Consider the following 27,539-nt stretch of genomic DNA (forward strand, 5'->3'; position numbering starts at 1 on the left):
CTGCCCGATCTGACGTCACTGTTTAGCAGAGGCGCGCTCATCATTCTCAAAAAACCGCCGCTAGATATTTGAGCAAGACAAAAGTAGAGCCTTTTATTGAGCATCAACTCGGTTTAATGCATGCAACCAACATTAACTACAAACGTTTTTGACATCAGATTTGAAGTAGGTGTTTCCCAGTATATTGCATGATGGTAAATGCCGTTTTCTTTGCTGTAATGACAATGGAATGCAGCAGAAGGATTTGGCCATGAAGTCCAATGTCATGAAATAAGCTAAATTATACACATTATTCCTTTATTTGATGGACCATGATCCATATGTTATATTGAAGGCCAGTGATTGTGGGGGAACTGCCAGAGATGAACCAGTGACTCAGTGGTTATGGAGTTTGGCCACCACCTGTGCCATGACCTCTTGGCAGCTGCAGCCTGCAGCAGTAGGCCTACACTAAGAAAGGAGGGTCAGGGACCATGGTTTACAGACAGAATAACGTTTTTTTAATTGACAGAGATTTGAATGTAGCTCTCCAGTGTGTATCCTTTCTCTTCTCAACAGGCCACTTGATCATGTACATCTGACCACAGGACCAACCTGCTATGACCGATGAGGACTTTAACAGTCGTTTTATTCAGCTGTAGAAATTCTGACTCGTTTTCATTTGTACATAATCTTTTTCAAATGTATTATAACAACATTATAACATGTTTTACATCAGTCGACATGACATGCACCTCAGTGTTGTCCAAGACACTCAAAATAAAGACACACAGACAATGCAGGTTTCAAGATTTTAAGATATAGATATATTTTCAGATCTGAGTTAATGTCAAAAATACATATGATTTACAGACTTTTGTACTACATAATGCTGAGGATGATAGATGTCACATGAGCAGTAACTGAAATATTAATTTAAATATTAAATAACTGACAGTAAACAAAGTAAAATAATGTAAACACTAAAGCTAAAGGTTACTCTCTTTCTATTGCAACACTTCAGAGATTTGTTTTTGTAACAGTACACAAAAAGTATTAGACTATTACTCATTTTGATTTCCAGTCATCGTGGAAATACACAGTGCGCTTTTTCAATGTCGTCTTGTCATTTTCTCAGTCTCTTGATTGCTTGTTCTGGTCAGACAGTGGTCCATGGTCGCTAACGTGTAGTTGATGTGTGTTTTAGCATGTCTTTAATACGCCTTCAACATGTATAAAGATGAGTTTGAGCTTCACAGACAACAGCAGGGTTCTGTAGGGCTAGGAGTTGTTCCTGGTCAGATCAGATGGTCAGTGAAATCTCCAGGCCCTAGGTATCTGGGACGGAGCCTGTCTGGACTGTTCCACATGAGAACGCTCTGAGCCCAGCTCTCTGACAGCTCTGTGGGTGTGCGTGTGTGCGTGTGTGTGTGTGTGTGTGTGTGTGTGTGTGTGCGTCACTGCAGATAGAGAGTGTGTGTGCGTCAGTGTCAGCAGTGCAGATAGAGGTGTGTGTGTGTGTGTGTGTGTCAGCAGCGCGGGGAGAAGGCTGGGTCAGCGGGGGACTCTGTGTAGGACTTGAGTTCGTAGGCTGCTCCACTGTCTACCTCCATAGACTTCCTACTGAACAGCAGTCTGATATCCCTGTGGAGGTACACCTTACCTGACCTAGAGGTCTGGAACCTGGGGGTGGGGGGTGGGGGGAAGAGAGAGAGAGAAAGAGAGAGAGAGAGGGGAGGGAAAGAGCTAGATTAGTGTCAGTACAATGTTTTCCTGTTCAGTTTGGTCTTCTGTCCAGTCTTGACTAACAGGTAATATATTTTATTGACAGGTGAGATTATGTGATTGACAGGTCAGCTGAGCCAGACCAGGTGTCTTTCTTACCTCAGGTGAATGAGGTAGCGCAGGATGCGTCCCTGGCCGAGGGGGAGGGCTTTCCTGCTGCTGCCGTGTGTATGTGTGTTGCCTGGGCTGCCGTGTTTGTGTGAGTGTGTGCTGTCCCGTCGAACGGGGACAGAAAAGGTCCTCTGACGGAGGAAGGTCTGGTAGCTGGCAGGCATGGCTCTCAGGTCATACACCACCACAAACATCTTCACCACCGTCTTATTGGGGTTAAATAAGGTCTGGGAGTGAGCGGGAGAGAAGGAGGGAGAGAGTGAGGGCAGGAGAGAGAGGGCGGGAGGGAAAGTGGGCGGGAGAGAGTGGGTGAGAGAGAGGAAAAGAGAAGGGGTTAACACACTACAGTCATGTATTTCTTTATGTCCTCACTAGGGGTCTCCCTCTCCTAACTCTCTGCTGGAACGGAGCTGGTCCATCTTTCCTTTGTTCTCACTGTCTGGAGTTCTTATGTCAGCAACAGTGACACACATGCATGCACACACATTTAAACAAACATTTTCAATGTGTATAATCCACAGAGTGTAAATCTGTCCTCACCACTTGAATGGTTCCTGATGGAGGGACGCGGTAGCCCCGTTTACCCAGAGTCTCCAGGTTGATGACTCCCTGTAACAAAAACAACACACACACACACTATTAATATTGATCTGCACTGTGAGCAGTAAGTGTGTGTGTGTGTATATATATATATATATATATATATATATATATATATATATATATATATATATATATATATATATATACACACACACATACACATACATACACATACATATATACTTACATATATATATACACATACATATACACACACACACACACACACACACACACACACACTGAACAAAAATATAAACGCAACATATAAAGTGTTTGCCCCATGTTTCATGAGCTGAAATAAAAGATGACAGAAATTTTCCAGACGCACAAAAAGCTTATTTCTCTCAAATGTTGTGCACAAATTTGTTTACATCCCTGTTAGTGAGCATTTCTCCTTTGCCAAGATAATCCATCCACCTGACAGGTGTGGCATATCAAGAAGCTGATTATTACACAGGTGCACCTCGTGCTGGGGACACTCTATAATGTGCAGTTTTGTCACACAACACAATGCCACAGATATCTGACTGCAGGAATGTCAACCAGAGCTGTTGCCAGAGAATTGAACGTTAATTTCTCTACCATAAGCCTCCTCCAACGTCGTTTTAGAGAATTTGGCAGAAAATCCAACCGGCAACACAACCGCAGACTACGTGAATGGCGTCGTGTAGGGGAGCGGTTTGCTGATGTCAACGTTGTGAACAGAGTGCCCCATGGTGGCAGTGGGGTTATGGTATGGGCAGGCATAAGCGACAGACAACGAACACAATTGCATTTTATCTATGGCAATTTGAATGCCGTGACGAGATCCTGAGACCCATTGTTGTGCCATTCATCCGCCACCATCACCTCATGTTTCAGCATGATAATGCACGGCCCCATGTCGCAAGGACCTGTACACAATTCCTGGAAGCTGAAAACATCCCAGTTCTTCCATGGCCTGCATAGTCACCAGACATGTCACCCATTGAGCATGTTTGGGACGCTCTGGATCGACGTGTACGACAGCGTGTTCCAGTACACGCCAATATCCAGCAACTTTGCACAGCCATTGAAGAGGAGTGGGACAATATTAACAGGCCACAATCAACAGACTGATCAACTCTATGCGAAGGAGATGTGTCGCGCTGCATGAGGCAAATGGTGGTCACACCAGATACTGACTGGTTTTCTGATCCACGCCCCTAACGTTTTTCTTTCTTTAGTCATGTGAAATCCATAGTTTAGGGCCTAATTCATTTATTTCAATTGACTGATTTCCTTATATGAACTGTAACTCAATAAAATCTTAGAAATTGTTGCATGTTGCATTTATTTTTGTTCAGTTTATATAAAGTGTGTGTGTGTGTGTGTGTGTGGGTGTATGTGTATATATATATATATATACAGTGAGGGAAAAAAGTATTTGATCCCCTGCTGATTTTGTACGTTTGCCCACTGACAAAGACATGATCAGTCTATAATTTTAATGGTAGGTTTATTTGAACAGTGAGAGACAGAACAACAACAAAAAAATCCAGAAAAAGGTATGTCAAAAATGTTAAACTGATTTGCATTTTAAATGAGGGAAATAAGTATTTGACCCCTCTGCAAAACATGACTTAGTACTTGGTGGCAAAACCCTTGTTGGGAATCACAGAGGTCAGACGTTTCTTGTAGTTGGCCACCAGGTTTGCACACATCTCAGGAGGGAGGGATTTTGTCCCACTCCTCTTTGCAGATCTTCTCCAAGTCATTAAGGTTTCGAGGCTGATGTTTGGCAACTCAAACCTTCAGCTCCCTCCACAGATTTTCTATGGGATTAAGGTCTGGAGACTGGCTAGGCCACTCCAGGACCTTAATGTGCTTCTTCTTGAGCCACTCCTTTGTTGCCTTGGCCGTGTGTTTTGGGTCATTGTCATGCTGGAATACCCATCCACGACCCATTTTCAATGCCCTGGCTGAGGGAAGGAGGTTCTCACCCAAGATTTGACTGTACATGGCCCCGTCCATCGTCCCTTTGATGCGGTGAAGTTGTCCTATCCCCTTAGCAGAAAAACACCCCCAAAGCATAATGTTTCCACCTCCATGTTTGACGGTGGGGATGGTGTTCTTGGGGTCATAGGCAGCATTCCTCCTCCTCCAAACACGGCGAGTTGAGTTGATGCCAAAGAGCTCCATTTTGGTCTCATCTGACCACAACACTTTCACCCAGTTCTCCTCTGAATCATTCAGATGTTCATTGGCAAACTTCAGACGGCCCTGTATATGTGCTTTCTTGAGCAGGGGGAGCTTGCGGGCGCTGCAGGATTTCAGTCCTTCACGGCGTACCAATTGTTTTCTTGGTGACTATGGTCCCAGCTGCCTTGAGATCATTGACAAGATCGTCCCGTGTAGTTCTGGGCTGATTCCTCACCGTTCTCATGATCATTGCATCTCCACGAGGTGAGATCTTGCATGGAGCCCCAGGCCGAGGGAGATTGACAGTTCTTTTGTGTTTCTTCCATTTGCGAATAATCACACCAACTGTTGTCACCTTCTCACCAAGCTGCTTGGCGATGGTCTTGTAGCCCATTCCAGCCTTTTGTAGGTCTACAATCTTGTCCCTGACATCCTTGGAGAGCTCTTTGGTCTTGGCCATGGTGGAGAGTTTGGAATCTGATTGATTGATTGCTTCTGTGGACAGGTGTCTTTTATACAGGTAACAAGCTGAGATTAGAAGCACTCCCTTTAAGAGTGTGCTCCTAATCTCAGCTTGTTACCGGTATAAAAGACACCTGGGAGCCAGAAATCTTTCTGATTGAGAGGGGGTCAAATACTTATTTCCCTCATTAAAATGCAAATCAATTTATAACATTTTTGACATGCGTTTTTCTGGATTTTGTTGTTGTTATTCTGTCTCTCACTGTTCAAATAAACCTACCATTAAAATTATAGACTGATCATGTCTTTGTCAGTGGGCAAACGTACAAAATCAGCAGGGGATCAAATACTTTTTTCCCTCACTGTATATATTTATATATATATATAAATATAATGTGTCTGTGTAAGTACTGTAGGTGTGTCTCACCATGTATGGCGAGGGTGCGTTGTCGTCAGAGACGCTGTAGAAGGAGACGTCGACGGGGAAGGTCATGTGACTGGGGCAGAAGGTTCCGGAGGCACCCACCTCGGCCGTGAAACCCTCCACTGACCCCAATGGCTCCAGGCGGTAGTTCAACACACACTCCTGTAACACACACACGCTTTAGGTCATACAATGCATGTACACTTGTGTGTGTGTGTGTGTGTGTGTGTGTGTGTTTGTGTGTCGTACCTCAAAGTTGCCCAGTAGACTGAGGCTGGCAGGAGGAGCGCTGGCACTGAACAGCTGCTGAAGTTCCTCTGACTCCTCCTCTGTCTTCACACACACTCTGCCCAACAGAACACAGTACAGGGTTAAAAACAGGTGAACACACACACACACACGCACTGATTGATTGGTCGATTGGTTGATTCATTGAATCATGCGAGTTAGAGATGGCCTGCAGACCCTGCAACCCTCAGATGATTTGGACATGATGCACGAAATATGCTAATATCGGTCCCATGACATGAATAGGATTTGTGCCACAAATGCTAAAACATTACTATTTGGAAACAGTGCCAGAGAAGCTAAACCAAAGCATTGCTTGCTGTCCTGTGGTCTAATTCTGAATTTATGATTAGACTAATACTGTATATTCAAACACTATCAAACCTTAGTCAGCCATGTACGTAGAAGCATCAAACTGACTGACCTCTAATCCACACAGTAACCCAGCGGCCAGATCAGAGCCTCTGAGTGTAGAGCTGTGTACAGCTGCCATTTTGAGCTGAGCCTCAGTGTCAGGCCAATAGCAACAGTACTAGCAATACAACCCCAGAACAGCAGGTGGCAGTGTGAGAGGACAGGACAGGGCTACAGTACAGTACAGGCCTGGACTGAATGACCACTGATGTCTAGTAACAACCTAATCTCACCTTCCAGTCAGCTCACTCTCTATTGAACCTCTAAGTGGTAGCAATTGAGTTTGAGGACAAGGTTATTCATGATGAGTATAAATGTGTGTGTCTGTGTGTGTTTGCGCGAGAGATCAGTACCTCTTCCCTGCGGTCCAGGGCAGTCCTTTACAGCTGGTCAGAGAAGAGTCCAGGTCAAAGTAACCAGTCTGAGTTCTCCTCTGAGGAACCTGGGAGAGACAACACACACATTTAATAATACAACATAACACACACAACTGTACACAAAACTTTATTGACGTCAAAACACCCAATTTAAACACTATAGCATGACAGCACACACAAGTATTTAATAATAATAACAACAACAACAACAAGCACCACATGAAAACACACAACTTTTAAATTATTCAATTTTTATGAACCCAACCTAGTCAGCATCAACAGGAGTTTAGTCAGAGTATTCATACTATTGAGAAGAAGATGAGTCATGTGGCTCCGCTGACTGACTGACTGACTGACTGACTGACTGACTGACTGACTGACTGACTGACTGACTGTGTGTGTGTGTGTCTTACAGGGCTGGACAGCAGAGGCAGGCCGGTACAGGGGTGGAAGGCCTTGGTGAGGGTGGAGTCCAGAGAGTGACGGTTGCGTTTCCTCCAACTGTTACACGGTCTCAGGGGCGAGGGAGAACGCTACGGGGAAAACACACACACTGGCTTTAATACAGCAATTCTAAAAAAACATTTTAGACAAATGCCAAATACACTACGTCAAATATCCTTTCTCAAAATGATATCTCTTTGTACTGTTAATAGACATTTTCCAAAAGTGGTAATATCCTCTTTCACAGGTGGACAAGCCACCTGCATGATATTCAACATATACTGCAGTGTGTGGTGATTTTCTAATCAGGTGTGCTGGTCTTTAGGGACACTCCACTCACCAGGACAGTGTTGGGCTCTGTGCTGGGGGGTCTGGTAGCAGGACTGGGGGGGCTGGAGGACTTGGAGCCTGGGGGGGCCTGGTTCTCATCCTGGAGACCAGACGGCTGGGTTCGATCGCTGCCCTGAATCTGTGAGGGCTGAGTTCGAGACTCGGTCTGGGTCTGGTTGTGAGACTGAGTCAGAGGTTTTATGTGGTTCTGGATGAGAGCAGTGGTCTGGGTGTGGGTGAGCTTGGTGGTCAGTGTCTGTGCAGTGGTCTGGGTCAGGGTGGTGGTCTGGGTCACTGTCAGGGTCTGGATGGTCCTCAGGATGTTGTCTTTAGGTGAGGAGGGTCTGGGCTCCTCTTGGGGGTGGGTGGGGTGTAAACTCTTTGAGGTCTTGGCCCTGGGACTCTTGGGGCTGAGTAGTGGAGAGGCCTGAGACTGGGGCTGGGGTAAAGGCCGTGGGATGACTAGAGGAGAGGACTGGGGCTGAGGCAGGATTTGGGGTCGGGGGCTGACCGGGAGTTCTTCAAGTGTTGAACAACAGTTCTGGGCTCTGATTGGACCGTCTGTCTCTGGAGGAGCACCAGCTCTGTCTGTGCAAACAGGTGTGTGTGTGAGAGTGTGTGTGTCATGGCTGGGTGTGTAGCCGTTGCTATGACTGTAGCCGGCTCTGTGTGTGGTGTGTGTGTCCGTGCGGAGAGTGTGTGTGTCGTGTGTATGTGGTGTGTGTAGTGGGGTGCTGCTGCGGCTGTGTGTTGGAGACAGAGACTGGACAGACAGTCTGTCCTGAATCAGTCTGGTAATGTCCTGAACAGCATGGGACAAGAGACTACTGTCTCTCTCTCGCTGTCGGTCTCTCAATGCCTCTCTGTCTCTCACTGTGTCTCTGTCTCTCAGTGTCTCTCCATCTCTGTCCTCTGTGAGTCTCAGTCTGCGGCAGGCAACAGGTTTCGGGGACAGCGTCTCCCTGATAATAGCTGCTACGTCGCCAATGGGCGTGTCGAAAGGGGAGGACCGGGCGTGCTCAGTAGGCAGAGCTCCCTTTGGCTCTTTGGTCTTGCTGAGCGTGGTATTGTCAAGGTAACTGCCCCGGACAGGGGTCTTGGTGGGAGTGTCGGAGGTGAAGAGGGCAGGGGGGAGGTGGGGGGCGGTCGGGTCGCAGAAGTTGAGGCGCTGAGCAATGCGGGCGATGACTTCCTGTCTCTCCTGGAGCAGCGAGCCAATCAGAGGGTTGGTCTCAGAGGAGGAGGGTCTGGGGGAGGGGCACCGTGGGGGCTCTGCCAACGAATAAGTCTTAAAGGCCCGGAAGGCTTCGGAGCCACGCCCCTTGGAGCTCTCGGCCCCATTGACGGCCATCCCATAATCCTCGGTGGTGTGTGTAATGTCATCGGAGGGGTCGGAGGTGAGGGCATAGAGCCACCTGACAGCCTTTCCCCCGGGAGGGAGGGGCAGGGGGGAGGACAGTTTCCTGTGGGGGCGGGGGGAGGGCCGGGGGGAGATGGGGAGGTGGTAGGGGGATGAGGTCTGCCCCTTATTGACCTGGGGGAGGTCTGATCCATTCTGGCTAGAATGACCATGGCTGTCTGGGGGGTCCTGGCCTCTCTTACTGGGCAGGGGGAGACTGGGAGGACTGGGGAAGGGGAGGCCAGAGAAAGGCAGAGTCGCCCTGTTGTGGCTCTCTTTAGAGTTGTGGCTCCTCTCGTACAGAGGTGGGTTAGGGTTCAGGCCTGGGTTAAGGCTAGGTGTCTTGCTGTAGAGGTTAGGACTGAGGTTGGGCTTAAGGCTGGGGGACTTGCTGTAGAGTGGGGCCAGGGGCAGGCCGGTGTGTATGCTACAGGCCAGGGTGGGGTAGGTGGGCTGACGGGGGAGTGACTGGACCCTGAGCCTCAGGGCAACACTCTGGGACACGTTAGGGACAGGGAACAGGTGCTCCGCTGGGGGCTGGGAGAACTGACAGACACACTCCTCATCTGCTGCACTGATCCTGTGGGACACAAACACACACACACACATAGGCTTAGAACTTGTGATCACATCAGATTATTTAGTTAATTTTGGAAAGTATTTTATGATCAACATTCAGTAACGATATAGGAAAATAATGGGGAAGTTGTTAAGATGTTGTTAGTGTGTGTTACCTGTAGAGGATGTTTCGGGGTACAATGCCGTGAGAAGCGCTGAGCCAGGCACTGAGCTGGGAGAAGAAGACGTAGGAACGAACAGCCAACAGCAGAGTCTTCTCCTCTATAAACTTATCACCGCTCCTAGAGAGAGACAGGGGGAAGGAGAGAGTCAGGCCTTTGCTTTAGCTAGCTAGCAATGGCTAAGGAAATTAGCATTTGCAATGATGCCAATCCCAAATTTTTCGGGGTCATGGTCAGTGTTTTATGTTTGATACAGCGTCAAAGCGGAATATTCCAGTTTTTGCATGTGCCACTAGCTCAACCTAGTCCTGACAAAAAGTGTGTGTGTGTGTGTGTACACATTGTCCTGGTACAGGCTGCAGGGTGTGTGTGTATCTATGTACAGTTGAAGTCGGAAGTTTACATACACTTAGGTTGGAGTCATTAAAACTAGTTTTTCAACCACTACACAAATGTCTTGTTAACAAACTATAGTTTGTTAGTTAGGACTACCTTGTACATGACACAGGTAATTTTTCCAACAATTCTTTACAGACAGATTATTTCACTTAGAATTCACTGTATCACAATTCCAGTGGGTCAGAAGTTTACATACACTAAGTTGACGGTGCCTTTAAACAGCTTGGAAAATTCCAGAAAATGATGTCATGGCTTTAGAAGCTTCTGATAGGCTAATTGACATCATTTGAGTCAATTGGTGGTGTACCTGTGGATGTATTTCAAGGCCTACCTTCAAGCTCAGTGCCTCTTTGCTTGACATCATGGGAAAATCAAAAGAAATCAGCCAAGACCTCAGAAATAAAATTTGGTTCATCCTTGGGAGCAATTTCCAAACGCCTGAAGGTACAATGTTCATCTGTACAAACAATAGTACACATGTATAAACACCATGGGACCACGCAGCCGTCATAACGCTCAGGAAGGAGACACGTTCTGTCTCCTACAGATGAACATACTTTTGTGCAAAAAGTGCAAATCAATCCCAGAACAACAGCAAAGGACCTTGTGAAGATCCTGGAGGAAACAGGTACAAAAGTATCTATATCCACAGTAAAACGAGTTCTATTTCGACATAACCTGAAAGGCCGCTCAGCAAGGAAGAAGCCACGGCTCCAAAACCGCCATAAAAAAGCCAGACTACGGTTTGCAACTGCACATGGGGTCAAAGATCGTACCTTTTGGAGAAATATCCTCTGGTCTGATGAAACAAAAATAGAACTGTTTGGCCATAATGACCATTGTTATGTTTGGAGGAAAAAGGGAATGCTTGCAAGCCGAAGAACACCATCCCAACCGTGAAGCGCGGGGGTGGCAGCATCATGCTGTGGGGGTGCTTTGCTGCAGGAGGGACTGGTGCACTTCACAAAATAGATGGCATCATGAGGAAGGAAAATTATGTGGATATTGAAGCAACATCTCAAGACATCAGTCAGGAAGTTAAAGCTTGGTTGCAAATGGGTCTTCCAAATGGACAATGGCCCCAAGCATACTTCCAACGTTGTGGCAAAATGGCTTAAGGACAACAAAGTCAAGATATTGGAGTGGCCATCACAAAGCCCTGACCTCAATCCTATAGAAAATGTGTGGGCAGAACTGAAAAAGCGTGTGCGAGCAAGGAGGCCTACAAACCTGACTCAGTTACACCAGCTCTGTCAGGAGGAATGTGCCAAAATTCACCAAACTTATTGTGGGAAGCTTGTGGAAGGCTACCTGAAACGTTTGATCCAAGTTAAACAATTGAAAGGCAATGCTACCAAATACTAATTGAGTGTATGTAAACTTCTGACCCACTGGGAATGTGATGAAAGAAATAAAAGCTGAAATAAATCATTCTCTCTACTATTATTCTGACATTTCACATTCTTAAAATAAAGTGGTGATCCTAGTTGACCTAAAACAGGGCATTTTTACTAGGATTAAATGTCAGGAATTGTGAAAAACTGAGTTAAAATGTATTTGGCTAAGGTGTATGTAAACTTCCGACTTCAACTGTATGTATGTATGTATATGTGTGTACATACTGTCTTGGTACAGGCTGCAGAGTCCATCGCTCCAGTAGCAGAGCGTCTTGTTTGATCGCCGGGTCACTGATGGGGTCACTAGGGGGACTCTCGTCTCCATAGCAACAGTCTGGCAGCAACATCACCTCCACCATGATGGGAATACTGTTCCTCCACAACACACACACCTCCGAGCGCACACGACGCGCCTGCACACACTTGAACACACACACAGACATGGGAGGGTAAGTGTGTGTGTGTGTTAGCTGAGGCAATGTGTGTGTGTTATCTATGTGTGTATGTGTGTGGATGTTACCTGTGGCAGTTTGTCGCTGCACTCGTGCCTGTGTAGGGGCGGCAGGGCGGACTTTGCAGGGGGGCAGTGCAGCCCCTCGGTGCGACCCTTCACAGAACATTCTGGGGTCCGTCCCTCAGTGATCAACAGGGTCAGGAACACCAGGAAGTCCTCAGCATCGTACTCAAAGAACTCCTCCACCACCACGTCTGGAAGACAGAGAAGAAAAATTAAAAAACACAGGTCAGATACACATTCTGGCATAATATATACACACACTACCAGTCAAAGGTTTAGACACACCTACTCGCTAATCTATTTTCTTAATGTGTTTGAGCCAATCAGTTGTGTTGTGACAAGGTAGGGGTGGTATACAGAAGATAGCCCATGGTCGAATTGCTGCAAAGAAACCACTACCTAAGGACACCAATAAGAAGAAGAGACTTGCTTGGGCCAATAAACATGAGCAATGGACATTAGACCTGTGGAAATCTGTCCTTTGGTCTCCTCCAGGCTGCGTAAGGGCTATTTGACCAAGAAGGAGAGTAATGGTGCTGCATCAGATGACCTGGCCTCCACAATCACCCATCCTCAATCCAATTGAGATGGTTTGGGGTGAGTTGGACCGCAGAGTGAAGGAAAAGCAGCCAACAAGTGCTCAGCATATGTGGGAAGTTCTTCAAGACTGTTGGAAAAGCATTCCTCATGAAGCTGGTTGAGAGAATGCCAAGAGTGTGCACAGCTGTCATCAAGGCAAAGGGTGGCTACTTTGAAGAATCTAAAATCTATTTTGATTTGTTTAACACTTTTTTGGGTACTACATAATTCCATGTGTTATTTCATAGTTTTGATGTCTTCACTATTATTCTACAATGTAGAAAACAGTACAAATAAAGAAAAATCCTTGAATGAGTAGGTGTGTCCAAACGTTTGACTGGTACTATATACAGTGGGGAGAACAAGTATTTGATACACTGCCGATTTTGCAGGTTTTCCTACTTACAAAGCATGTAGAGGTCTGTAATTTTTTATCATAGGTACACTTCAACTGTGAGAGACGGAATCTAAAACAAAAATCCAGAAAATCACATTGTATGATTTTTAAGTAATTAATTTGCATTTTATTGCATGACATAAGTATTTGATCACCTACCAACCAGTAAGAATTCCGGCTCTCACAGACCTGTTAGTTTTTCTTTAAGAAGCCCTCCTGTTCTCCACTCATTACCTGTATTAACTGCACCTGTTTGAACTCGTTACCTGTATAAAAGACACCTGTCCACACACTCAATCAAACAGACTCCAACCTCTCCACAATGGCCAAGACCAGAGAGCTGTGTAAGGACATCAGGGATAAAATTGTAGACCTGCACAAGGCTGGGATGGGCTACAGGACAATAGGCAAGCAGCTTGGTGAGAAGGCAACAACTGTTGGCGCAATTATTAGAAAATGGAAGAAGTTCAAGATGACGGTCAATCACCCTCGGTCTGGGGCTCCATGCAAGATCTCACCTCGTGGGGCATCAATGATCATGAGGAAGGTGAGGGATCAGCCCAGAACTACACGGCAGGACCTGGTCAATGACCTGAAGAGAGCTGGGACCACAGTCTCAAAGAAAACTATTAGTAACACACTACGCCGTCATGGATTAAAATCCTGCAGCGCACGCAAGGTCCCCCTGCTCAAGCCAGCGCATGTTCAGGCCCGTCTGAAGTTTGCCAATGACCATCTGGATGATCCAGAGGAGGAATGGGAGAAGGTCATGTGGTCTGATGAGACAAAAATAGAGCTTTTTGGTCTAAACTCCACTCGCCGTGTTTGGAGGAAGAAGAAGGATGAGTACAACCCCAAGAACACCATCCCAACCATGAAGCATGGAGGTGGAAACATCATTCTTTGGGGATGCTTCTCTGCAAAGGGGACAGGACGACTGCACCGTATTGAGGGGAGGATGGATGGGGCCATGTATCGTGAGATCTTGGCCAACAACCTCCTTCCCTCAGTAAGAGCATTGAAGATGGGCCGTGGCTGGGTCTTCCAGCATGACAACGACCCGAAACACACAGCCAGGGCAAGTAAGGAGTGGCTCCGTAAGAAGCATCTCAAGGTCCTGGAGTGGCCTAGCCAGTCTCCAGACCTGAACCCAATAGAAAATCTTTGAAGGGAGCTGAAAGTCCGTATTGTCCAGCGACAGCCCCGAAACCTGAAGGATCTGGAGAAGGTCTGTATGGAGGAGTGGGCAAAATCCCTGCTGCAGTGTGTGCAAACCTGGTCAAGACCTACAGGAAACGTATGATCTCTGTAATTGCAAACAAAGGTTTCTGTACCAAATATTAAGATCTGCTTTTCTGATGTATCAAATACTTATGTCATGCAATAAAATGCAAATTAATTACTTAAAAATCATACAATGTGATTTTCTGGATTTTTGTTTTAGATTCCGTCTCTCACAGTTGAAGTGTACCTATGATACAAATTACAGACCTCTACATGCTTTGTAAGTAGGAAAACCTGCAAAATCGGCAGTGTATCAAATCCTTGTTCTCCCCACTGTGTGTGTATATATATATATATATATATATATATATATATATATATATATATATATATATATATATATATAATTACATTCTTATGGGGATACATTTCAATTCAAATAGACAGTGTAGAATGGGACAAGTCATGGAACTCAGACAAAGCAAATGGCAGCAGGCTCCTGTTCTCTTGTAGAGTAGGAGACAACATGCTACAACATCTTGGCCCAGACTAACCACTAAACACAGACAGGAAGGGAGGAATGAGACCACTATTCCTGTTCTGGGGATAATTTTTGTATCTCCACGTCAGCTGAGCACAGGCGCTGTGTCACAGAATAACACTCACACAGAAAAAGAACAGTGTGTTCTACTGTAGTGTCTGTCTGGTCAGGGTTGGGTTAAGGTGGAGCAACAGAAACACAAGCATGACAGTCAGAGAGGTTCTGTCCTCCTACAGCCCAGCTTTAACAAAGAGCCTCTCAACTGGCTCTGGGGGGCACTGTGTGTCTCTAGCTTGTCTCTCTCTCTGTGTGTGTGTGTGTGTGTGTATTTGTGTGTGTGTGTGTGTATCAGGCATTCTTCCAGGGAACTCCTCCCACGTGCACACAGCTACTCTCTGCACATGGAGAGAGAACAGTCAACACACAGACACAGAGTAAGAGCGAGACAGAAACAGCACAGAGAACATGGATCAGGGGAGGGTGCTGCAGCCAGCTATAGGCTGAGACTAAGGGAGTGGGAGAGGGGGGTCGGGGAGAGAAACCCAGCTCTGACTGGCTAATGGCTATAGGACAGGAGAGAGGGAGAGGGGAGGGAGAGGAGCAGCCTATAGGACTTCCTATACAGCGATCTGCTCTGCTCTGCTAACCCTCTGCTCCCTCCCAGTGAAGTAGGCTAAAGGTAAAGCTCTGGCAGGAGGGAAAGAGAGAGAGATCCTCCGGTCCAGTGGGATGGGCCAGAGAAAAATGGAACATGGCTGTGCTGGTGTCAGCTTGCTGTTTTAGTGTGTGCATGTGTGTATAGTGTGAGAATGTGTGCATAGTGTGTGAATGTGTGTGCATGTGTGTATAGTGTGTGTATGTGTGTATAGTGTGTGCATAGTGTGTGCATAGTGTGAGAATGTGTGTATAGTGTGAGAATGTGTGTATAGTGTGAGTATGTGTGAGTATGTGTACAGTGAGTGTGTATTATGTAAGAGGTGAGGTTTATAAAAAGTGGACTGACTGCAGAGCCGCACGCAGGTCTTATTATTAGAACTACTGCTGCTGTCCCTGAGAGGAGCTGGAACGGAGCCCACTGATCAGCTGGCCTAGTACACACACACACCAGTGTCATGGGGTGTGGAAAACGCCCCCAGGGTGCTGGACTAGTACAGGGGAGGGGAGAGGGTGTGTAGTTAATAGATCATGTAGTCGTGTTTAGGTCTGCTATATAGTGCTATAGTACAAAGAATACTGCTGTTGTTTTTTAGGCTTCAGCTAGAAGACAAGCTGATTAACTAATGGCCTAACTCACACACTTTCTCTCTCCTTCTGGACAAACACACACTTTTTCTCCCTCTTTGCTAAATATCCAGGCTCCCACACTAGTCCAGAGAAACAGATGTTATAAGAAAAAAAAAAGTGAACTGATGAGACTGAAGCACTGAGAGGGGAGACCGTGTGAGTATGTACTTTTCCAGTTTCATCAATAGGCTACTATCAGTTCAGTTGTAATACAATTTTCCTCTGTTCCAAACCAAGGCCAGATCATCATGAACCCTCTACTGGTCATCAATACCTTGTTGACCTCTGGTTAGTCCAGTAGGGACAGTATCTAATCTAAGGTGGGTGTGGCTACTACCTAGTAATGCGCCATCTGTGGTCTGATGGGGGCATACAGTTCATACACTCACGCCCCTGCCTCTTTCTCTCGGAGTCTCTCCTTCTCACACACACACACACACACTTTCAGATTCAATTTATGAAACACACAGAGTCCGTATTAAACACACACACTATATTAGTGGTGGTAGGCAGTAGTGGGAGATTACAGACAGCTTCTCCATGGTAAATCTGATTACTGTTACAGCAGGGCAGGCCCCTCTGGGATAAATATAACTACACTACAGCAACTACCCAACACAAACCATAACCCCCACTAACACCAACCAGCATTAACCATACCCCCACTAACACCAACCAGCATTAACCATACCCCCACTAACACCAACCAGCATTAACCATACCCCCACTAACACCAACCAGCATTAACCATAACCCCCACTAACACCAACCAGCATTAACCATACCCCCACTAACACCAACCAGCATTAACCATAACCCCCACTAACACCAACCAGCATGAACCATAATCCCCACTAACACCAACCAGCATGAACCATACCCCCACTAACACCAACCAGCATTAACCATAACCCCCACTAACACCAACCAGCATTAACCATAACCCCCACTAACACCAACCAGCATTAACCATAACCCCCACTAACACCAACCAGCATGAACCATAATCCCCACTAACACCAACCAGCATTAACCATACCCCCACTAACACCAACCAGCATGAACCATAACCCCCACTAACACCAACCAGCATGAACCATAACCCCCACTAACACCAACCAGCATTAACCATAACCCCCACTAACACCAACCAGCATTAACCATACCCCCACTAACACCAACCAGCATTAACCATACCCCCCACTAACACCAACCAGCATTAACCATACCCCCAAAAAGCCATCAGCATGCTTCAGTTGGGCTGGCGCCTAGCCGAACTCGGCTAGCCGAATCAAACGAGTGTGCTAGCATACTCCCTTAAAATACCTTCGTTTGAAATACAAGAAAAAAAGCGGCAATAGTACTTTGTCCATTTTGAGACGCCGTAGCCAGTATATGCTTCCTCAAAATAGTCAGAATTAATCTAAAATAACTCAAGAAATCTGTCATTCATTTTGACGTTTTTGACGAGATCTTAATCGCAAATGTTACATCTAACTAAGATGTTTGGTGCAGTATTTCTCAATGAAAAAATGTGCATGAAAACGAGGCGTCTCTCGTTGAAAAAACACTACTGTTGACCAATCCCTGACGAAGGGCGTAGACTTTGGCTCCGAACTTCGGCTTGCCTCTAGAAAAAAAAGTAAGTGTGCCCGAACAACCGAAAACCCCCTAATTGAACTCTTCCGAACGCCTTAACACACACACAGTAACACAAATATTACTACCTACAGGTTTCCCCTAGGATTTCTTCCAGCAGCGGTGGCAAAGTTAGCGGGGGGGATGGGGGCGTCGTAGTGGCCGTTGCCAATTGCGAGGCCTCCTACCAAAATCTTGAAAGGCCCTCCTCTTGGCAGCAGAGACCAAATTCTTCTGTTTTAAAAGGTCATTTCCTGCAATTCTACACATTTGGAACGTCGCTGCTAAATGAATATAGGGGAAACAATGAAAAACACACCTCAACACACACCTCAACACACACCTCAACACACACAGCCCTGAGGCTCCTCTCCTCCTCTGGTCATAGTGCACATCTATTTTGCATGGGGACAAAGGGTTGCCCTGGCAACACACAGCTCATGTTAATGTCCCATCACAGGGATTTTGTGTGTGCTGGAATGAGCTGGGGCTGTGTGTGAGCATCTGTGTACGTCTTTCCAGTGGCATGTTAGTCACATGTGTGTGACTCATCTATGACATGTCTGTCTGTCACTGTGTGTGTGTTTTTACACAGACTCTTTGTTCTCCATGAGGCCTAATCTGTGCCTCCGTGACTGAAACAGACAGCAGTCCAGCCCACTCTACAGGAGCTCTGATTTAAGTTAATGTTTTTCTAACTAGCCTACACTGTAGTGGCAAGCAAACAGAAAAGTGTTGTCAACACAAAGATATAGTTTCCTGTTCCATGTGATGTTGGCCTGCCCTGAAATCACATGCAGGAACAAGAGAGAGAGAATAGAGTTTGAAGTTTAGCCATGTTCAACTTTACAGTTTCCTGAGAGCTCTCTCTTTGTTCCCTCTATCTACCCCCCCACCCTCTCGCGCTCTCTTTACACAAAGGGGCAGATTCACAGCACGCATAGCAACACACATAGCTGCCTTCTGATTGGCTTAGAGGGTTCGGTACAGTTTTCTCCTTCTGCTCCTGTGAACTCAGCTGCTCTGGCTGCTTTTGTCTGGATCTCTCACACACATACACCAGGCCCAACGGACACACACACCTCTCAAACCTTCATTACTAGCTGCTGCAACAGAAGGGCTTTCACAGACACACACACCAGATTAAGCTTTTACTTGAGCCCTTATTGACCAACCGTTAACTTAAAACACTACCTCTAGTGACGAGTCTAACGAGAGCATTCAGCCTAGCTAAAGCTTTAATCATGATCCTGTGTGGACTGGGGTCAGCTCTGAAGGCCTGCGAGATGTTTACCATTACAGGTGACTCTGACCAGACTAGCCCTGATCATGCCCTCACTAGGCTGGGTATAAAGATCTCCAGAGCCAGTGCTCTCACTCTGTAAAAGCCCACTCTTTGTCCCACTAATACTGATTACGTAACTGGCAGAGAGCCCGGCACAGCACAGGGTAGGATAGCCAGGTAGTACTCCCCGCTGTGTACCCACTATGGCCACCACAGCGGACTCTGATACCACTACACTCTATAGACTGATAGTCTGTGCTCTGCCCTTTAACCTAGGTTCTGAGGAGTTTACAGCCCCCATCAGCCACATGTTAGAGAATTCAGATTGTGTGGGTGTGTTTGGCACGCTCAGCAGGTCTCTCCTGCTGGTTGAGCCGGGTCTATCTGGCCTTGGTTGAACGTGCGCATGCATGTGCCAACCCCCAAACACACACCTCTGACCTACAGCTCTTAGGAGATTACATTTCTGACACAGAGGACAAATTTAGCAACGTCAACAACGCTCCAAAGTGTGGCAGTCAGACTTTTTAAAGTGCTGAACTGAACTGGAGCTGGCCAGCCAGGGCCTAGGCCTAATATATCTCTGTATGACTGACTGACCTAGCCAGATCATGGCTGGTTCTTCTCTGCTACAGATAGAGGTCAGACGACTGACGACTCTGACATGTCCATCTATCTATCTGGCTATGAAAAGCCAACTGACATTAACTCTCCAGGTGTTGACCTCTTGCACCCTCTACAACCACTGTGATTATTAGTTGTCCCTGCTGGTCTTCTATGAACATTTGAACATCTTGAAGAACAATCTGGCATTAATGGCCATGTACTCTTATAATCTCCACCCAGAACAGCCAGAAGAGGACTGGCCACCACTCAGAGCCTGGTTCCTCTCTAGGTTCCTGCCTTTCTAGATAGTTTTTCCTAGCCACCGTGCCTTTATATCTGCATTGCTTGCTCTCTGGGGTTTTAGGCTTGGTTTCTGTATAACCACGTTGTGACAACTGCTGTTGTAAAAAGGGCTCTATAAATATATTTGATTGAATTTGATTGATATCTATCTATCTAGACTGGTGGCCACTTGCCAAACCAGTTGTGCTTTAACCAATTCCTCTGTTGCTGGTAATCGTGTACAGGCCAGAGGCTACTGATAGTTGTCTATGTTCCACAATGTACAGTTGAAGGTGGAAGTTTACATACACCTTAGCCAAATACATTTATACTCAGTTTCACAATTCCTGACATTTAATCCTAGTAAACATTCCCTGTCTTAGGTCAGTTAGGATCACCACTTTATTTTAAGAATGTGAAATATCTGAATAATAGTAGAGAGAATGATTTATTTCAGCTTTTATTTCTTTCATCACATTCCCAGTGGGTCAGAAGTTTACATACACTCAATTAGTATTTGGTAGCATTGCCTTTAAATTGTTTAACTTGGGTCAAACGTTTCAGGTAGCCTTCCACAAGCTTCCCACCATAAGTTGGGTGAATTTTGGCCCATTCCTCCTGACAGAGCTGGTGTAACGGAGTCAGGTTTGTAGGCCTCCTTGCTCGCACACGCTTTTTCAGTTCTGCCCACACATTTTCTATAGGATTGAGGTCAGGGCTTTGTGATGGCCACTCCAATATCTTGACTTTGTTGTCCTTAAGACATTTTGCCACAACTTTGGAAGTATGCTTGGGGTCATTGTCCATTTGGAAGACTCATTTGCGACCAAGCTTTAACTTCCTGACTGATGTCTTGAGCTGTTGCTTCAATATCCACATAATTTTCCTTCCTCTTGATGCCATCTATTTTGTGAAGTGCACCAGTACCTCCTGCAGCAAAGCACCCCCACAGCATGATGCTGCCACCCCGTGCTTCACGGTTGGGATGGTGTTCTTCAGCTTGCAAGCGTCCCTCTTTTTCCTCCAAATATAACGATGGTCATTATGGCCAAACAGTCTATTTTTGTTTAATCAGACCAGAGGACATTTCTCCAAAAAGTAAGATCTTTGTTGCAAATCGTAATCTGGCTTTTTATGGAAGTTTTGGAGCAGTGGCTTCTTCCTTGCTGAGCGGCCTTTCAGGTTATGTCGATATAGGACTTATTTTACTGTGGATATAGATACATTTGTACCCGTTTCCTCCAGCATCTTCACAAGGTCCTTTACTGTTGTTCTTTTCGCACCAAAGTACGTTCATCTCTAGGAGACAGAACGCGTCTCCTTCCTGAGCGGTATGATGGCTGCGTGGTCCCATGGTGTTTAAACTTGCGTACTATTGTTTGTACAGATGAACGTGGAACCTTCAGGCGTTTGGAAATTCCTCCCAAGGATGAACCAGACTTGTGGAGGTCTACACTTTTATTTCTGAGGTCTTGGCTGATTTCTTTTGATTTTCCCATGATGTCAAGCAAAGAGGCACTGAGTTTGAAGGTAGGCCTTGAAATACATCCACAGGTACACCTCCAATTGACTCAAATTATGCAAATTAGCCTATCAGAAGCTTCTAAAGCCATGACATCATTTTCTGGAATTTTCCAAGCTGTTTAAAAGGCACAGTAAACTTAGTGTATGTAAACTTCTGACCCACTGGAATTGTGATACAGTGAATTATAAGTGAAATAATCTGTCTGTAAACAATTGTTGGAAAGATTACTTGTGTCATGCACAAAGTAGATGTCCTAACCGACTTGCCAAAACTATAGTTTGCTAACAAGAAATGTGTGGAGTGGTTGAAAAACTAGTTTTAATGACTCCAACCTAAGTGTATGTAAACTTCCGACTTCAACTGTATTCAATGGATCAAACCTAGATATCATGTGTCAATAGACAGCTCTGTTTCCAGATGCCTTTAAAAAATGGGCACAGCACAGGCAGACCAATCATCTGGGTAGGACTGTGTTGGCCTTGTTACTAAAATAAAGCAACAGAACAAGCAGCCAGCTGACTCTAACCATGTGGGAGTTCATCTCAGATATAGCATCAGCATGTGAGTGAGAGAAGACAGCCATGCATGGTGGTGGGCGGCCATGTTTAGAACAGTAAAGCTGTTGGCTGACTGTTGGAGGGAGGTGTGTTGTTGTTGGCAAAGAGGACTCTGACCCAGCAAGGGGACACTACTCAGCTCCAACTAAGGAATGTGTGAGAAATTGTCAAGTCTGTTACCTTCCTCTCCTCGTCTCCTCTAAAGTGGTTTCCTCATCTTGTCCCCTCTTCTTGATATGCACTGATCTGATTCTAAACACAGACAGGCTTGGACAGCAATATTTTAGATAGATTTGTCCAGGTCTTTCACATCAGTGAGGAAGGGGAGAGAAGAATAAGTCAATATAGACTATTGACATGGAGCCCATATCACAGAGCATTCTATATGGGCCAGGGCAGGCATAGAGAGTGGTCCGCTCTGCTAATCCTTCCCAATGCCAGGAGGAAACTGAGCGGGCCAGATGGTTCCTACTTTTCCTGCTGAGCTGGTTGCCGGTTGGCTCTGCGCAACCATGGGGGAGGAGCCACAGCGGCACAGGAGGTGATAGGCACCCAGGAGCTGATGATGTCACTAACACAGAACCGGTTGGATCAGCACACTTACGTCCCGTGCTGGTTCTGAGCCAGAGCAACCATTGAGCCTGAGTTAGAGTGAGTGCGTGTGTGTCAAGCGTGAGCCCGAGTGACCACTGAGCTTGTGTGTGTGAGCATGAGCCTATGTGTGTGTGTGTGTACACGTGTGTGTGTGTCAGGCAAGCGTGAGCCAGATAAGACCCCCACAGTTACATAAGAGCATTACTGGGAGGACTGGTTGGAGCCGAATCACATGCTGAACTGGAACTGAACTACAGTACCGGCTAACACAGGAACCTGTCAGAGCCCTTTTGTGTTCAAAAGTTACACACCGCACCTTTAATAATAACAGGTTTATTATTATTGACAAATGAATAGGCATGTTTTGGTTGGCCAGAGGTCTACAAAGACAGTCAGCACTTCAAAACACAACATGTCACGTCAAAACACAACATCAGCCTACACCCCAGTGACCAGATGTGTCTGACCCTTTCTGTGAGAAAACACCTGTCGTCGTACCTGAATGTGATTCTGTCTGGTTGGTGAATAACATAACACCTGTTCTGTTGTACCCGCCTGTGTGTATGGTGAATAACAAAACACCTGTTGTAGGTGAATCACTGCAAGAAGGAGAGGCTGGCATAATAGTCAGATTGACTGTCTGCGATTGTCCTGTCGGGCTTGGCTATCGGTGAGAGTTCACTCAACTCTGTGCTCTCCTGGCAGTTCTGGGCCTTGTGGGATGGGCTAAGGGGTAATCTGTCTGCGAGGGGTGTGGACGTCCCCTGAGACGCCTTGTTAGACCTTCAACAGGAAACACCTCCAAACAAACAACAAACCACACTGATTCTGGGGCACGTTCCAGTAGACCTTTATGTAAAGAAAGCTTGGATATGCCTTTAGTGACCAGGAACGTTCTGTTTCTTCTTCTCTTCACCTTCCCTCTATTCTTCTTGTCCTCCTCGTCTCTCTTCCCTTATTCTTTCCTCTCCAGAAACACGACTCATTGTGAGCTCATGTGTGTGTTGTAGCCTATGTTCTTAGTGTGTGTGTGTGTGACATCCGAACGTTTCCTTCCTCTTTTGTGACTGTTCTGCCATGGCTCTTTATGAGATCTGTTACAGCTGTGTGTGTGTGTGTGTGTGTGTGTGTGTGTGTGTGTGTAAGTAAATATGTGGGTTGGTTCTTCTATCGTTGTACCCACAAGGATAGTAAAACAAGGAAAATTCTCCCTCGTGGGAGGACAAAGGCTATTTTAAGCTTAGGGGTTAGGTTTAGTGTTACAATTAGAGTTAGGGCAGGGTTTCCCAAACTCGGTCCTCGGGACCCCAAGGGGTTTTGGCGCTAGCACTACACAGCTGATTCAAATAATCCTCTGGTTGTGTTAGTTTCTCTCAGCCAGCACAGGGGCCACAGCACTAGCCTACATGTTGAACAACAAGTCAGTCAGATGACTTCACTTAGCACTGAGCTAAACCCTGCACTGTGATGGCTCCCTTTCTCACACACACGGTTGCAATCTAAAGTTGAAGAAAAAGCGCTTGTGAATCAGAATTTGTATAACAAGTAAAGCATTTTTTTTTTAAACAAGAAAAGGTTCTCTAAACATTCTCTCCGTTACATTGTGGGTGTGTGAATCAAGACAGGGTAAGCCTACTGGGCTAAAGCCTAGAGAAACTAACTCCTCTCACTAGTTCAGTGTAGAGGCTAGAATGCTCAGTAAACACCTTCCTCGCCAGGGAGATGACAGAGGAGAGAGGGGGTCTGGGAGGAGCAGGAGAGGATAAGACAGGAAAGGAGAGGAGAACGGGATCAGGACAAATGGAGGAGAGAGATAGTGTCAGAGGAGTACAGGGAGGGCAGTCTGTCTGCTTTTCCCACCAGAGGAACAGTATGTCCCATAATAACAATAGAACAGAGGGAGCATCGGCTGGCCTGTCATATGTGAACTGCTCCAGAGCAGCTTCTATTGCAATTAGACATTATTAATAGAACCACTGTGACAGACCGACAGGGAGCAAACAGCACACATAATCTATATGAGGGGTAAGGGAAAGAACGGGTGGAGTCCCGTGTGGCTCAGTTGGTAGAGCATGGCACTTGCAACGCCAGGGTTGTGGGTTTGATTCCCACGGGGGACCAGTACAAACAAATTTGAAAATGTATGCACTCACTACTGTAAGTCGCTCTGGATAAGAGCGTCTGCTAGATTACTAAAATGTAAATGTAGTCCAACTACAGTAACTTGTGATCCAGCAGGAAAGGCCAGATCTGTCTCTCTAGCTCAGTAAAAGTGTGTGTGTGTAGTTGTTTACAATTGGCCATGCAACAACAACAAAACATCTGCAGTGTGTAGTACAGTAAGTGTGTGTGATTTAATTACTATATGTACAGTGTGTGTTTACCACATCCATGGCCCATATGTCAGAGCCATGAACCCTGGGTTATTATTAAAGGTAAAGCCAGTCAGTGTGTTCAGGACAGGGGTTAAATCTCAGCCTTGTGGTGTTGGAGGACATGTTTACACCCTGACATTGGGTAGGGAGTCATGTTACAGTGTCAGTAGGCTGTAGGATGGGGTGTAGGACACTGATGGTGTGGGCTTTGTTGTGTGGTAGGAAAAACTATCTCTGATTGTGCTTCCTTTGTCTGACAGTGGTTGCTGTGTGACCACATCAAACCTCTGAAGTAGTTACAGGCCCTGCCTATTGTCTGACTAGTGACAACAGGTCCCAGTAGATAGAGACAGAGCTAGTACAGAAGAGACAGGCCTATTGTCTTACTACAGATCTCAGAACAAAAGATATAGATAGGAATATTGCCTTACTACAGGCCTCAGAACAGTAGATAGAGACAGGCCTATTGTTTGACTCCATGTTTGGTGGTAACCAAAACAAACAGAGGCTGAATGTCTTCTGATTGACTGTAATGTGATAAGGCCAAAGAGTATCAGCTAGCTGCTCTGAACTCCAATGAGCTGCTGCTGTTGTTGTCCCTACAAGAATCATAACCAACCTTGGATTAATGACAAGCATGTTGAAGCAATCACTACATTAGTAGACTATGTCCAAGCAGGCAGGCAGGGTGCATACAATACAGTCCATGTATTCCTAATAGAGCTGGCATTACAGACCACTGCTGCTGTGGTTGCATAACCCTGACATGAAAACAAACAAAGCTGGCTGCCCAGCAGGCTTCATGTAAATCATACATCATGTTAACACACAGACAGTACAGCAGGCAGAGAGCAGATCGAAGTCTCTGATCATGGTGATGATTCCGGGTCACAGTGAAGATGTTCAGTTCGAACAAAGGCCTTTGAGCATTGCAGCATACCCATACCAGAGACTGACAGAATAACGCAGAGCTCTCAGGCACACAAAGGAAGCTTGAGCGGCTTTATCATGCAGTCAGCTGTTCCACCATGTCAGTGTGACCTGGTGCGTTTTGTTCCCCAAAAACAGCTTTTTTACAGAAATGACAAGATGACATTATGTTGTTATAATTGAACCACTGCTCAGATATCTGTAGCCATGTTGTTAACCTATCCATTGTGTAATTTGGCAGTCAGAACGTCCTAATTTCCGTGGCCTCACTGGGTCAGGTTGACTTTGTTATCAACACAGGCAGGCAGCAAGCAAGTTAACCAGCTGTTACATCACTCTCTCTCTCTGCCCCCGATTCCTCTCCCTCTTCCGGGGGACTGCCTGGCTGGCTACATTCTGCTGGTCCAACAACACACACTGCCAACGATGGATAATTTCAATATGATCATCATGACCCTATTAGTACTGCAATGATTGGCACTGTAGTGTAGGCTCACACAGACGCATACCATTAACAGTATAGCTACTGCTAGTTGGCATGGAATAAATCCTTGTAGATCAGCTTACCTCGCTCTGGTTTCATGTTAGCCAGTGTCATCTGGATCCCTCTGGGAATCTGGCAGCCTCTTATGTCTGTCTGTCTTCGGTCTGAAGACTCCCGTCCACACAGCCCTGACAGCAATATAATGATGTGTGTCTGAATGTGTGGATCCAAATCTTCCAAAGGATTGCTGACTTACTGCATTAAGCAACAATACCAGCTGGGTAGCCTGTATGCTGCCAATCGCCCCCTACCTGACAAAGCAACGCTTTGTTAGCAAACTGCTACTGTACAGGTCCATCGAGTCGCACTGTTAACTGGCCAACGTACAGTTGAGCTAGCTAGCTAAATCTGACCGTCAAACGATAGATTAGCTCCGAGCTATTGGTTTGTCAACCACCTAGTTAGCCAACAAGGCATTGAGCTGACAACCTGACTGTCTACCCCCCAAAAATAAACGTCTCAAATTCCACCACCAAAACCACAGCAGTAGTCACGTCACGAAGCATCTCTCTCTCTCTTTCAGCTTGTTGTGCTACTGTAACCTCACCTACTTGGCTTAGCTAACGTGGCTTTAGCTAGCTGACCAAGCAAACAACACACAGGCATCTGATCTGATGACAACCTTCTCAAACAAACACCCCAACCCCCACGCGCAGGTAGCTAGAGTGATCCACCTCAGCTAACAGTGGGCTCGAGTCTAGAGGACAGACCTCGTTCAACGGATCATTCTGAAAAACAGCCAACGTTAGCTAGATAGCTAAACGTTGTGTTGTCCAGAAGCATCGGCTCCACTTGTCGTCTTGAAACATAGTGAGGTAAAGTAGCCACATCCCTTGTCAGTTACCTAGTTATTGTTGGTTAGCTTTCTCTCATATCAAAAGTTTGTCAGAAAACAAAGCTGACCATCTATTTCCCAACTCGTTGCAGCGGTTAGCGAGATTTTTTCTTCCTCCAAAACAACGGTTCGCTGGCTAGCTAACTTCGTCCAACTCGATAACACAGTACAGGCGCATACCGTTCGCAACAAAATTATATTTTGTGCTCTTTCTTATCCATAAACTATTTTGTGTGCTCTCTCCCCCTTCCCCTCTCTCTACCAATGTCCCCTTGTCAAAACAGATCAGCGCAGTCTTTTCTGAGTCACGTGTCCCAACAACAGCTAGACCACTTTCCTGTATCTGCCCTCGAGTGAACCTGCTGCGATAGCAACCGTGATCTCTAAACTTTTTGGTTACAGTTTGACAATGTGTCAAGATGACAACAAATACCATACACTAAAACACGGTTCAAAGTAACAATATAACTATGTGTAAGGGTACCTCAGGCCATGATTGATACATTGTAGC

General features: G+C 46.0%; 1 protein-coding gene across 1 annotated transcript; it reads right to left on the reverse strand.

Moving 5' to 3' along the window:
* Positions 1-779: 779 nt before the first annotated feature.
* On the reverse strand, positions 780-27,477 carry LOC311120285 (atos homolog protein A-like). Its single transcript, XM_084194914.1, has 12 exons — positions 26,217-27,477; positions 11,836-12,023; positions 11,541-11,737; positions 9,514-9,639; positions 7,391-9,359; positions 7,020-7,139; positions 6,583-6,671; positions 5,777-5,873; positions 5,531-5,689; positions 2,416-2,484; positions 1,864-2,102; positions 780-1,662 (listed from the first exon to the last, which is right to left on the reverse strand). The coding sequence occupies exons 1-12, from the start codon at positions 26,245-26,247 to the stop codon at positions 1,509-1,511; spliced, it is 3,438 nt and encodes a 1,145-aa protein (XP_084051040.1). The 5' UTR covers positions 26,248-27,477; the 3' UTR covers positions 780-1,508.
* Positions 27,478-27,539: the final 62 nt, after the last annotated feature.

Source organism: Coregonus lavaretus (genome assembly GCF_964263955.1).
Source record: "Coregonus lavaretus genome assembly, contig: HAP1_SCAFFOLD_161, whole genome shotgun sequence".
In the NCBI taxonomy this organism is placed as follows: domain Eukaryota; kingdom Metazoa; phylum Chordata; class Actinopteri; order Salmoniformes; family Salmonidae; genus Coregonus; species Coregonus lavaretus.

Coding starts and splice junctions, on each gene's coding strand:
- LOC311120285 (XM_084194914.1), bottom strand. CDS start 26,247: ATGACACTGGCTAACATGAAACCAGAGCGAG. Junction 12,024..26,216: donor TAACATGAAACCAGAGCGAG/GTAAGCTGATCT, acceptor TCTGTCTTCCAG/ACGTGGTGGTGGAGGAGTTC. Junction 1,663..1,863: donor CGCTACCTCATTCACCTGAG/GTAAGAAAGACA, acceptor CCCCACCCCCAG/GTTCCAGACCTCTAGGTCAG.